At 38.4% G+C, this 13,596-nt stretch overlaps 1 protein-coding gene across 3 annotated transcripts in view; it reads left to right on the top strand.

Moving 5' to 3' along the window:
* Positions 1 to 13,596, top strand: part of HECA (hdc homolog, cell cycle regulator) — a 99,169-nt gene that overhangs the window by 32,255 nt on the left and 53,318 nt on the right. The window contains exons 3-4 of one of the 3 annotated variants that reach the window (XM_054021435.1): positions 235 to 410; positions 4,413 to 8,897. In XM_054021435.1, coding sequence (XP_053877410.1) covers positions 235 to 410; positions 4,413 to 4,577 — 341 coding nt within the window. In that variant the 3' untranslated portion in view covers positions 4,578 to 8,897. Of the gene's footprint in view, positions 1 to 234; positions 411 to 4,412; positions 8,898 to 13,596 lie in introns of those variants that run through there. The other 2 variants (XM_054021437.1, XR_008444255.1) reach the window with 2 other exon arrangements.

Genomic DNA, 13,596 nt, shown 5'->3' with positions numbered 1-13,596 from the left:
TCCTCCAGCAAAGAGAAAATTGAGGATCTGACATCCCTCTTTTGGGTTATTTATTTATTTATTTAAAAGTGGGACCTTTTTGCCCCTTTAGAAAACATTTTGGGCCAGTCTATAAAGTAGCGTTATGTACTTTGTCATTCTCCTTCTTAAAAATTATTATTTGTATAATGACAAAATGGCACATTACAGGAAATGTCTGCTTAAACCTTTTGGATAATGTCTCCTTTCCTTAAGGAATGTGTTTCCTGTCCACAGGAAGGCTTATGCACCTCTATGCTGTTTGTGTTGACTGCTTAGAAGGAGTTCACAAAATTATCTGCATTAAGTGCAAGTCCCGATGGGATGGAAGCTGGCATCAACTGGGAACCATGTATACCTATGATATTCTGGCAGCCTCTCCCTGTTGTCAGGTTAGTATTATGCATAATAAGGTGAAGGTAAACAAAGCAAAAGTGTTTGTGTCTATTTTCTCTCCTTCCTCCAGCCCCCCCTGAAATCCCCTAGTTTAAGAGCACAAACCAGCATCACATACCGGAGGCCAGACTAGATGATCTAATGGTCCCCTTCTTGTCTTAAAATCTATGAAATTATAGTGCGCAGGTGTCTGCAGAAACAGGAGGTTAAAAAAAATTAGACACAAATTAATGTAAACCATTGGTGCAGGGGATAGAACTAAGATGCATTTTAAAATAATTTAAAATGCATTAAACCTTGCTGCTTAGATTGGATAATCACAACAAAGTATCTCATGCACATCAAGCTTTTGCATCACGATTCATTTTGGGATTATAGCAATGTAGTAGCAAAACTGCAGTTACTGTTAAAATAGCACTTTTAGTCCAAGGCCTGGTCAGTTGTTTGAACTATGGCTGTTTTATCAAGGGGTAGGCCTGCGAAAAGGCAAAAAGTAATGGACACTCTTAGAAATTTTTTTGCTTAAAGAATTCCCCTTTCTCTTTAATCTTCAGTATGAATGTAGTGATGTTATCCTGCAAATCTTCAAATTTTAAAGAACCTTGGTTTTGACTTGACTGTAGTCCAGTTTGTACCTTAGGTGGAGAAAATCTCATGTAGGGGACAGAATGCTCAGACTCTTGCTGTTTGAAGGTGCAGTTGTTGCAGATTAACGGCTGGTTAAGTGATTAGATGGATTGGAGATGCTCAACACTTTGCAGCAGTGGGCAGTAGTTCATAAAATGTTAATTTCTGGTGTAACGCTCAAATGATGATCCAGTAGCGGTATAAGTGATACTCCATTGATTCATTATAGGAGTCACACTAAGCAAGTGCTAGGGGAATGATTGGATTAGTCTGTACTGCAAACAGGAAAAAAACAACAGGTTGAGTCAGTTCAATAAGTAACTCTATTGTATTTAGATACATTCCTCACAAATGGGGATACACCTTCATTAATTGTTTACTCAGTTACCTTTCTTTCCTGGGCAATGTCTTTATCAAGTTTTGCAAGCTCTATGTATTATTATTATTAAGTACCAACAAGTTGCTTATCTCTGTAGAGGAGAGACTGTCCTTGCCCTGGAGACCTTGCAATCAAAGAAACTTTGTCAGAATGCAAATGTTCATTAGCTCTCATTACTAATGTATATAGTTTAAAATGAAAAATAAACAATAGTATGTGATAAGAAGAAGGGAGTTGCTGCTGCTGTAGAAGATGAGTAAACATCAAGCTCTGTAGTTAATTGATTTCCATAGTAGTATCTACAATGAAGAGTGTTACCTCACAGTTTTGTGCACTTCTTAAATTGTGAGCCTCTCTTTAAAAGGAAGGTTTTTTTTTTAAATGCAGTATTAAGGTTGACATTTTGAGCTTGCAAAAATCAGGCAATTTAGATTGTTTCAACTTCCATCTTAATTCTTGTTCCTTATGTGTGAATATTACAAGAGTCTTATTTATATGATCAGTGGGCAGTGTGAAAGTAGTTGGTAAGCAATTCAATATAATAGAATATGAAATTATTAGTTTTCAGTCACCTAAATTATTAGATATGTTCATTTTTGCTACTGCACCTACAGGTGTATAGTACGACCATGTAACAGAAGACCCTATTGTAAAGCATGTGTGCAAAGGGGCAGAGTTAAGATATATTATGTAAACTAAATCTGAATTGCCTTAAATTATTTTAACTGAAAAGTAGCATTTGGTACCTTATTCCAAAAAATCTCAGAGCACAACAGTGATGGACAAAGTGAAACTTTGGCCAAGGAGATATTGCAAATGCATGTTCTATCAAAGAATGCTTTGGAATCTTTAGCTTCCAAGCAGATCAGACACTGGCTTTTAATGCCCTCTCAACCTCAGTTGTACATAAGTGAATTGTTTTTTGCAAGCAAAAATCATGGAAGATCTTTTATTGAAGATCATTACTGTTCTTTTGAGATGTTGTTTATGTTCAGAAGCACCCGTTAGGCTGTCATGCTAAGGCTCTTGCAGCTCAGACCCTGCCTCCATACTTATTAGCCCTTGTTTCCTCCTACCCTCCATCATGGACTCTATTCTCTGCTTATCTTCTTTCCACCCACTCTTGAGTCTGTCTTTTGCACATTGCCTGCTGTGCTTGCAACAGCCTGCTGTTTTATTTTTGTCAAGTGGCCTGCATTTTTGCACACCCAAATCTCTCCTTAAGATTCACATATTTTACCCAGCCTTCTGTTGCTGATGGCTCTGTCTGTTCTCACCCTTGCATTTCACTTTGGTTCTCATCTATCCAAATAATGTTGACTCCTCAAGGCAAGGTCCTGTCTAATTGGAATTTGTAAAATACTTTGTATACTATATTGCTGTACTATAGTAATATGTAGCTCTTACATAGGTTGTCAATGTTTAAATATATTTTTAAAGTATTATGCATGATGTAATACCACGTCATGATGCTGAAATACCATAACCTGTAAATCTATAGCTCAGTGGTTTGAGCATTGGCCTGCTAAACCCAGGGTTGTGAGTTCAATCCTTGAGGGGGCCACTTGGGAATCTGGGGCAAAATCAGTACTTGGTCCTGCTAGTGAAGGCAGGGGGCTGGACTCGATGACCTTTCAAGGTCCCTTCCAGTTCTAGGAGATGGGATATCTCCATTATTATTATTATTATTATTATTATTAATCCATAAAGATTAAAATGCTGATATGCAGCATAATCAGATTATGTTTAAATATAAGAAGTCTAAACAGCATCACAATAATAGATTTTAACCATGTAGATTAAGAATTGTATGGCACAGACTTAAAAATTCCTTTTCTTTTTTACTTTAGTGTTTAAGTTAACAAGTTATGGCACATAACAGCAATAATGGTGTGAAGGATTTGAGTTTTATTTTAGGGATTAATAAACACAAAACCAACATATGTACTTATACATTTGGATTCTGCATGGATGACCAGTCAGAACTGAATTCCTCTCAGTATTAGGAGTCAAAGGTAGCACTATATTTCATTTTCATATGGGAAAAAAGTCACTATTTGTCCTAATGTCTCAAGTGTGAATTCAGAAGTTCATTAATAACATCCATACAGGTCAATATGTGCAAACATATAATGTACTTTTTATAGATTTTCTAGAATGTTAATTTACAAAAACTCAATTAGCAGAACTTGCTTATTCCTATGCTTCAGTTCATATATCCTAACTATAGCTGCTGTATGAAGTGGAAAAGAGTCCTGTGGCACCTTATAGAACTTACTAGCACAGACTGCTCAGTTGGGATGCCCTGCTAGATGGTCTCTGACCAAATGAGTCATAATGCTATGTTATCTGAAATTTTTCTTGCTTCTGTCATTGCTGTGCTTTACTTAGTCTAAACATGCTGGTTCACTAAAGAGTTAAGGTAAATACATCATGCCTCAACAGTTCTCCCCGGCACCTCCGCTCCCAACTGAAATGCACACAGGGTAAAATTTTCAAAAGTGCCTAAATAAGTTAGGCACCTCAGTCACTTTTGAAAATGGAACTTAGGCACTCTTGTTAATTTTACCCTTAAATTAGTCCACCAAAAATCTGGAAAGTCATGTGATAATGCCAGCCTGATGAAAAAACTTGCTTGGAAGGAGGAATTGAAGCAACATTTGAAGCCTTATCTAAGGAGACAGGTTACCATCAGCACGACAGATGAGTTACCTATTTGATTATCACTTAGGGCTCAATATTGCAAGGGGTTTCAGTGGGAGTTGAGGCTGTTCAGTACTTTTGCCAAATCACCTGAAGGCATTCCAGTTAAGGAAGTTGTCATTCCAGTTAAATAGTGGCCCTTGCCATCAAATCTCATAAGTTATACTTTCTTAATCAAGCCTGTCCTTAGGAAAGAGGAATGGACTGTGTGAGACACATTCTCTTTTTCTGTGGCAAGGTTGGAAGCAAATTGGAATGTTTCAAGGTGTTTCTGTCTACTTTTTGACAGGCTCGACTGAACTGTAAGCACTGTGGAAAGCCAGTAATAGATGTACGGATTGGGATGCAGTATTTCTCTGAATACAGCAACGTCCAGCAGTGCCCGCACTGTGGAAATCTAGACTACCACTTTGTGAAGCCATTCTCTTCATTTAAAGTTTTGGAGGCTTATTGACGAAAGCTTTGCTTTAGTAATAGCTATTTTATAGGTATTACTACTTTATTAGACACCTTTTTATAGGATCCATTCTGTGACAAAATTAATTTCTTTTCTAACTGAAAGAGCAGCTTCTTTGTGTGTCTATGTACATATAATATTAATATGTATATACGTGTTACTAAGACCTGGTCCTCCTGACAAGATTTCAGCAAAGGGTGGAGGCAAGCCAACTAATGCCAAGAGTGGGGGAAATTTCAGCTTAAATGGTTTGGTTTTAATTTTTGTATCATCACAGAAGAGCTTAAAGGGGTGGAAAGGTTTTTAGAAAACAGGATGAGCCCCATTTGGAAATGGAAGATTTTGTGGGCCCACCACCCTTAGGGCTTGGTGAGAGGGGAAATCTTCATGAAGGACCCAATCTTGTTACCACTGAATTCTTTAGGATCTTTATCATTGACTTCAATGGGAGCAGGATTAGACCTAAAAAAAATCTTAAATTATATTAGCTGGTCTGCTTTCAGATTCCCAGAATTGGGTAAACTAAAATATTGTGACGAGTGAATGTAAATCTGTGCCAGAAAACGTTACCTGAAAATCTTTTTTGGCATGGTGTCTTCCTGCAGTATATATTTCATATGAGTTACCCTCACTGACAGATTGTATGGAGATAGTACTGTTTCCACCAGTGTTGTAATTTTAGCAGTCAGGTCAATTGTTTATACAAAAACAAGCTTGATTTTAATACATTTTATTTAAAGTTATTTGCTTTGCAAATATTTTTAGAACTTTGTTGTGATGCACAGAAGGAACATAAAGGAAGATATGGTCCATTGCAAACCAGTTATGAAGGGGTGGGGGTGTGTGTGTGTGTGTGTGTGTGCGCACATGTGTGGGGCGGTTGGAACTTTAGACAGCATGCCTGAGGCTGGTATGACTGACTTGTAAAGAGGATCTTGAAAAATATGATCTGGGCTGAGTCAGATCTGTGAGCACTGTGAGGTATTTGTGCCATATTAGTATGAGAATGCATCATGACTTTATTTCAAATAAAGTTTAGTACATTTGCTGAAATAGCCACTGCACCTTAGTCTTTCAAAAATATGTAAATCCAGATATTGTCCAATTGATTCTGAGGACTTGGAAATGATGTGTATTTTAAAAAAGTTGAGTGTAATTCCTCTTTACATTCCCACACGTAATAGACTATACCAGATAATGAATTGGTATCAGAGGGGTTGTCTCCATAGTTTGCCAATGTTCTCTTTTTGTTTCCCTATTTTTCTTCTGTGCAAGAATTTAAAAATAAAAAGTCTATTACTTGACTCCTCAAGATCAATCTAAGTTTTCTTCATACCACATTCATCACTATGGTATCTGTTATCACATTAAAAAAACTAACAGTATTTAAGTGGTAAGACACTATTTATACAACAAAATATGGGTTCCCCAGATTATAATTGTTAATGTTTATTGCAAGTATGAATTTAAAATGGCTTTGATATTCTGCATATCCTATAAAAGAATGCAAAAAACATGCAACCAAAGTGGGAGAGAAACAAAAGAAAACTGGTGACCTACTGTATTGACTGTTTTCTACCTGTTTTTTTTTTTTTAAAAATACCATATACCTGGTACTTGAACTCCGTGCCCAGATTATTTAGTGACTGATTTTGTGTTCACAAAGAAACTCAATGCATATTTTTCCTTTCATGAGGCTATGGCTTGGACAACAACGCTATAAAGTTTTGTTGATATAGCTATGTTGGCTAGTAATATGGGGGAGGGAGGAATCTCACTCACACACACACACACACACACACACACCCGTAGCCGACATAACTATGCTGGCAAAACAACCAGGGTAGACGCTGTACCAACAGAAGTGGCCTTCAGGGAGTTCGGGAAGGTGGTGTAGCTACGCTGGCAGGATGTCTTTTTTTCCTCGTGCTCCATCTCCAGTAGGGTTCTTTGCTAGCATGGCTATGACTGATAAAGGCTCTGTATTGTAGACAAGACCACTGTCTTCATGGCAGAGTTTTCTCCTTTCAAGTTAGCCTCACTCGAGTGAGAGAAGCCACTCTGCAGAATATAACTTGAGCTGCAGAAAGGTTGTGTTAGCAGCTGAGGTGTTGTGCTAACTTGAGCTGTAGCCTGAATCCCTTGACAGGCCAGCCAACTTGAGTTAAAAGCATTTGAGTTAAGGGTTTGTGGGTGGATGGGTCTAGAGTTATAATTCAAGTTAACTCTGCAGTGAAGACAAGCCCTCAAGACATGTAGACTGTATTTTGATACACAGGCGTCACCTGTGCACTCAATGACTAAGTATTTAGTTATTTTTCAAATGATCTAGCATGTGTGCCGGAAAGCATTATCAAAATCTCTTTTAACTGATTTGATTGTAAATATAGTCTACTGCACCCATCTTAGTGATCTAAAATCATGTTGCAATGATTAAACTGCTTTAAACATAAGGGGAGGAACAAAGGGCACTTGGGGATTGCTGTATCATTCAATATTTGGGCCTGATTCTTCTCTGCCTTGAGTCTCAGGTGGTCATTTATACCAGTGCAAAGTGGGTATCAAAGAAAATGAGAATGGTAGCATGCTATACCTGCTTTTCACTCACTTTGCAAAGGTGTAAATGACTATGCAAGGGAGTGGAGAATCAGAATCTTGGTTTCTTTGGGGCTTTCCTAAATATTCTAGTTAATAAACCTTTCATTCAATGGCTTAATTTATGTATGACAATCTGTAGTATGAGTACAGGCAAAATATGACTTTGGCCATTTTTTAAAAAGGATAAAGGTATGACAAAGACTACAGTATCTGCAAAGCAGTGCCAAGAACTCAACAAACAGTGTGATGGGATAAAGCATGTTTAAGCTTGTCTCGAAAGAAAGTGTTTAGAGGACTGTAGGTGCAACACTGTCCAAGAAAATAAAACAATTTAAGTCTTGAGAAACTTTTTATTTTGCTATTGAATGCATCGATGTTACTGCTTGAAACAATGCCTATTTTCTTATAAAAATACAACTTTCAGGTGGGTGTTAGCATCACATGGGTAAGAAGTACAGTATCCTTATTGAAAGCCAACTGAACTATAAAAATATTCCTCTTACCTTCCCCTGCAAAGTAAATTGTCCCTAATTTGAAGAAAATGCTTTTTGTGCTTCTTGATGATAGTGAGAACTGGATCTCAAGTTACGTTACCTAAAGGTGTATTTGCTTAACATACCAACTAAGACCTCAGTCTTGCAATCTAGTCTGTCCAGGCAGACCCTTTTTTCCCATGCAAACTTCAACTGGGCTCTGCACATGTGCAAGGATCCAATTACAGGGTTGGGATCCAATGCTAGCTTTTAAAATACACATTAAGAATTAAACTGGAAACTTACATTGATTTGCTTTGCATCTTGGTGAGGGGTGGAAAATGTCTTGAGCTTTTAAATGTTTCAACTAGGAAACAATTTGTCTAGTTTAAAAAGCTGGTTGCTTTGAGTGTCTGGCTCAAGTCGTCCTCCCTGTCCCCCTTTCCCTCCACTGTGGTCTGCTTAAAGTGATGCATGTGAAACATGCATTCTTAAGCCATAATACAGTCCATTGAATTTTGGGTGTTGATTCTGCTCACTCTATACGCATGTTACTCCTGTGCATAGTGAGGACATGTACTCTTTATATCTACAATCTCCGAATGAACTTTCCAAAGGAGATGCTTGCATTCAGATAGATTTTACATTGCATATATGCAAATTATTTTTTCCATCAATAGGACTTCTAAAACCAGATTTTGGTACATGTAATTAACAAAACCAGATAATTTTACATACTAAAATGTGTGATATCTTCCAACATGAACTGGGTGAAATTCTTGTTCTATCTGCTGCTACAAAGCCATTTTAAAAAATCAAGTACTTTGTACCCTATTAAGCTAAAAATACAGAATTTGCATTTATTTGTCTAGTAGTAATTAGTCTATAAAAATGAATTTCTAAGGTGGTTTAATTGGAAGAATAAGTAAATTTCAGTAAATGTATTCTGACAAGAGGGAGACATTTAACCCAGTTTCTTTAGTTTTATACTGCTCACTTTACTGTATCAGGTAACCATGGACAAATACATTGTGATGTCACCAATAAAACCATTTAAAAAAACAACAACAACTTGTCAGTAAAGGTTTCTAGAATGCACTTTTGCAGAGGGAAGAGTATGTACATAGCAAATGAATGTTGATGACATTAAAATAATTGGTTATGATATTGTTTGCGTGTGGTGTTATAGGATTTTTTTGTTGCATTTTCTCTGTATTAAAAAAAGAAATAAATTCCAGAAAGCTAACTGTGTGCGTTTTTTTTTTTAATGGTTTAAATTAAAGTTCATTGTGGTGTGCATTTTGGTCTGTTTAGGGAATAATTTAAACTAGCTTTCTCAAAATCTGTTATCACTGGACAGTCACTTTTCAGGAATGAGTAGTGGTTGGGAAGCTCTGGGGTATTCAAGGACATGGTGACATTAATTTTTTGTGACAATATCAATCACTGCATAGTGACTAGAAAGGTAGGTCTATTAAGTGGGAAAGGAGGGCATGGAGAAAAGGGGATACATCTTATTGGAAAAGTGGGAGGTCCTATTCCTAGGTCAGCTGTCTGGAACCTAATGCTACAGCATAGCAAAGCCCCTATGTGCTGTATATACTATTCCATTTACAAGTGAGAATAAATAGCATGCAGCCTACTAAAGCCTTATTTGTCCCTCCATATGTTGATGGAACTGCCTCTCTGGTGCCTCTCAGGGAAATAGGAGAATCCGGCCGTGCATTGCCATCCAGAAAGGGTTCTCCACGCTGGGACTGAGCACTTTAGCTCTGAAATCATGTTGGGAGGAAGCCCAGGTACCTTCTTGGTTCCCACATCAGGTTGGTTGCTTCCTGGCCCAAAATGCAGGCAAGTTCTACATAAGCATTTTCGCAGAGGTTTCTGTAATGAGAATTTTCCACCATTGTAGGCAACAAATAGGAATTTCAGAATGGAGAGATGCCTAAAAAACTCCAAGACTTGAGTGGGGTATCTGAAATGAGTCAGGTTGCTACAGAAGAGAACAAGGCCCTGGGGGGCTTACAGAAGATAGGACAGGGAAGGTCAGAAGGGAAGATAGGCACATGACCCCTCTGGAGCTAACATAACCTATTGGCTCAGATGGATGTGGTAAGAATCTGAAACGAGAGATTGTGTAGTGAGCCAGCAGTAAAATTGTCCAGTCTTAAATTTGGAGGCAGATGTTGCACATGGGTTTGATAGCCAGATTACCGAGGCGATGGATACTGAGGTGGTACAATGATAAGAACCCTGTACATCATCTACCTCCTGAGTAAGGAAAGATGTACCTGTACAGTGGACTGATGTATGGAGTATTTAAAAAAAAAACACAACAATAATTAATCAAATTATAATTAAAATTTTAGAGAGGATATTAAACCTCATGCTCACGACTTAAACCAATCTCTTAACTAGTAGAGACAGATTATTCCATATCTGCCTACGGCCGGGTTCTTACCCCTTCCTCTAAGTCACGTAGCTGGCCGCTCTCAAAGACAAGATGGTAACTAGACGGACCTCAGGTTTAATCCAGTAGAGCAATTCCTATGTTCCTAAGGAAAAATTATGAGACTACAGAGGAAGGCTAGAGTCACGAGGGGAAAAATCAACTGTTGCATGATACAGTATCTAGTTAAGTTGGGGTGGTGTAAGTAAATTGGGTTAGAATTGTGCCTGGTCTCATGTTTCTGCTGGAGGCATCCCTGACTGTATTAGAGGAGAGGAATAAGCCAGTGAGGCTGCATGTGTGTGTGGGTGTGTGTACCTAAAAATACAGATCCAAATTTCACACAGCTATATTGGTATTTGATTTCTGTTCTGACAGTGTTCAATCTTCTGTTCATTCCGATGCTTGTACAGCCTAGCTATATACATCAAAAACTGGTTTCTTTTTAAGATGCAGCCAATATACTTCATCATATTGACTTACTGCATTTAATTTAGAATATTTTTGGTCTTAAGTATGTATTACTCATAGATTTTTTGCATCCTAGTTTTTCAGTCAGCAATGTTCCAGTTTAATAGGACTACATTTGCTGTTTTAGTGTATTATTCGTTAGACCCAGCCTGATGGTCTAGCTGTTACCCATCTGAGTAATCCCTCAGTGGGACTGTTCATGTGAGTAAGGCTTGCAGGATTGGGCCCACCATCATAACATTAGAAGCTTCTCCCTATCTAAGTTAGGTTTTCAAGAAGGAATTCATTCTCCTTACTCACTCCACCTTCGGTGGAGTTCTGATTTTCTATGGTCCGGCCTGGAATGCATGTATTCAAGGGTTTCTACCCGGGTCCACTTGCATAATTTAACCTGAAGCAGCAGCCTTTTGTTAAACCTACACTGCATTGGTTTTCTTTTTGAAAAAGACACATAAGTGTAAGTAATATCCATCCAACTGCTGCTGCATCACGTTTTCCCTGCTACGTACCAATGTAGCAAACATTTTTTTTAAAAATAAAAAGCTCCAATATGACATTTTCAAAATAAAAATCCACCATCTCACTGGTTATCCTGATAGAATTACTGAATAAGATGACACCGCTGCCCTCTATAACTCTGCACTAATACAAGAATCATAGCTGTGGAACAGAGTCCTGGGAGATACAAGTTAATCCAACCATAAAATCAAGGAGACTTAAATAGTAATAGTGAATTGCCAAATAACTGTCATGCTTGCTTTTAGGCATGTTGAGCTGAAGGTGCTTAGAGACAAACCCATCCACCTTGTTTGGAATTTGATTAAACATAGGCTAAAGTTAATTGCAGAAGACTGGCTCCAGGGAATATCACCCGGTTATCAAAAGCAAAATAAAGTATATACTGTTCACAAACAGCAGAATCTTCACACAGTGGTCCTTTCTTTTCCACGTATTTCAAAAGGAGAAATATATTAGTCACATATTTCTTAAAACATGCACACAATAATTGAGGGCACTCAGCAAGTCTCTGGATGGGTCCCTAGCCTCTAGATATCTTCTATAGGAACTAGGTTTCTGGACCCCCCAGAATTCTGACTATAGAAAGATATTGGCCAGATCTATTATACAGTTTTGTGCGTATAGCTATGTCGGTCAGGGATGTGAACCCCTCTTCCCTCCCCCCCACCCCGCCCCTGCCTCGGAGCTGACAGAGCTATGCCTGTAAAACCCCCAGTGTAGTGACAGCTATACTGAGAGAAGACTCCTTCTGCCAGCATCATTTGAGGAGACGGTGTTACTATGCTGACAGAAATACTCCTTCTGTTGATATAGGCTCTATCTACAGTTGGGGGCTCTGCCAGTATAGCTATAAAGCAGCTCTAGTGTAGACAAGGCTTAAGACGTTGAAAAAAGTAACAAAAGTCAAAATACCTTTTATGACAATGAAAAAGAAAAGAGGTAGGACAGTTCCTTTAAAGATTACAAGCTCTGTAACCAGGACTTTTTCTTTATACAAGCTGTCAAGGCTGATTCCCCACTCTGACACTTCGAGTGTAGAAGGTGGGGGCCCTCAAGGATTCTAAAAATTAATACTAGACACTCCAGGCTTATATTAAACTCCCAAGGTTAGACCTTTTTTCTGACCTTGGATGGGTAGATGCTGCCACCACCCAAGTGCAAAAAAACCCTTTGAGAACCCAGGAAGGTGCACTTGGGAATTCCTTCATGTGGGGTACCCTCAAGCCCTTTCACCCCCCGCTCCAGGGAAGAGCTGAGAAAAAAAACAAAGGAAATTGGCTGTTGCCACCAGCTAATTAAACAACATGCACAAACCTCTTAGTATACAAAAATCCAATTCTGTTTTTAAAAAAGGTAAATTTTATTAAAAACAAACAAAGAAAAATACATCTGAAAACTTAGGCTATTGGTAGATTTAAAAAGAGCAAATACAATAATTAAGCATCAAGAATGGTTTTCTTGAGGTCCAACTTAAAGGCTACAAGCAAAACAAAAGCATTTGGGGTTAGCATAGAGGAGTCCACAAGCCATAAAGAAATAAAAGATATAAACCTAATTGCGTCTTCCTAGACATTTCCTGATCTACTTACATATCTGGGGTTTCAAATGAGTAGTTTCTAGGTATGATCTGATGATTTTTCATACCTGGCCCAAAGCTTTTTACAGCTTAGTTCCAGCCCTATCCCTGCTCTCTGGGAGAACAACACAGATAGACAAAGGGGAAGTTTTTTTTCTCAATTTTAAAAAGTTCTAGCCTTCCCATTGGCTCTTTCGGTCAGGTGCCCACTCCCTTCCTTTTACCTATGGACTTTTTAACCCTTTACTGGTAAAGCAAGTAGAGAACAGCTATTAACAGGTGTTTTATAGCTAACTGGTTGGCTGGGTGTCCATAAAAGGGACCCCCCCCATTCATTTATCACACAAGCACTAATTAAAAGGCTAAAATCCACTTCAGTTTTAGGCCAAAGATTTTTCTGAGCAGCACAGAAGTCCTCCCTACCATTGGTTAATTTTTCTACTATGGCTATTTGACACTATACAGACTGTGGATGGACAGACAACAGAAGGGGAACAGCAGAAGATATCAACACCCATCAGTATGAGTCTAGTATTGTCGCTAGCAAGGTACAGGCCAAACAGTATTTTGCTGAGTACATAGTAAGGGCCAATTTCTGCTCTATGTTGCATGGGTTCACTTAAAGGCACGGGAAAGCAGGCACCGGCATATTTCTTCCCCCTGCTCTTGTGCAGTAGCAGGGCAATACTCCTACCTAAGACTTAAAAGAGCATAAAGGGGTGAGTTTGCTGAAATCACCTGTTTAACATGGTCTCAACAAAGCATGACCAGGCTTATAGCAAGATTAGTGCTGTGCTGACTGCAGTATGTTAGCTGGGGGGAAAATATTTTTTTTCATCAATAAGAAGATATGCCTACTGTGATGCATCCTGTCCAAGCACGCAGGATGGCTGGGCCACAAACAAAGGTCACACTGCTCAGTTTCTCCTT

The sequence above is a fragment of the Malaclemys terrapin genome, chromosome 3 (assembly GCF_027887155.1).
Source record: "Malaclemys terrapin pileata isolate rMalTer1 chromosome 3, rMalTer1.hap1, whole genome shotgun sequence".
NCBI classification, from domain to species: domain Eukaryota; kingdom Metazoa; phylum Chordata; order Testudines; family Emydidae; genus Malaclemys; species Malaclemys terrapin.
The sequence above is the reverse complement of the archived record's forward strand: the minus strand, read 5'-3'. Positions and strand labels throughout refer to the sequence as shown.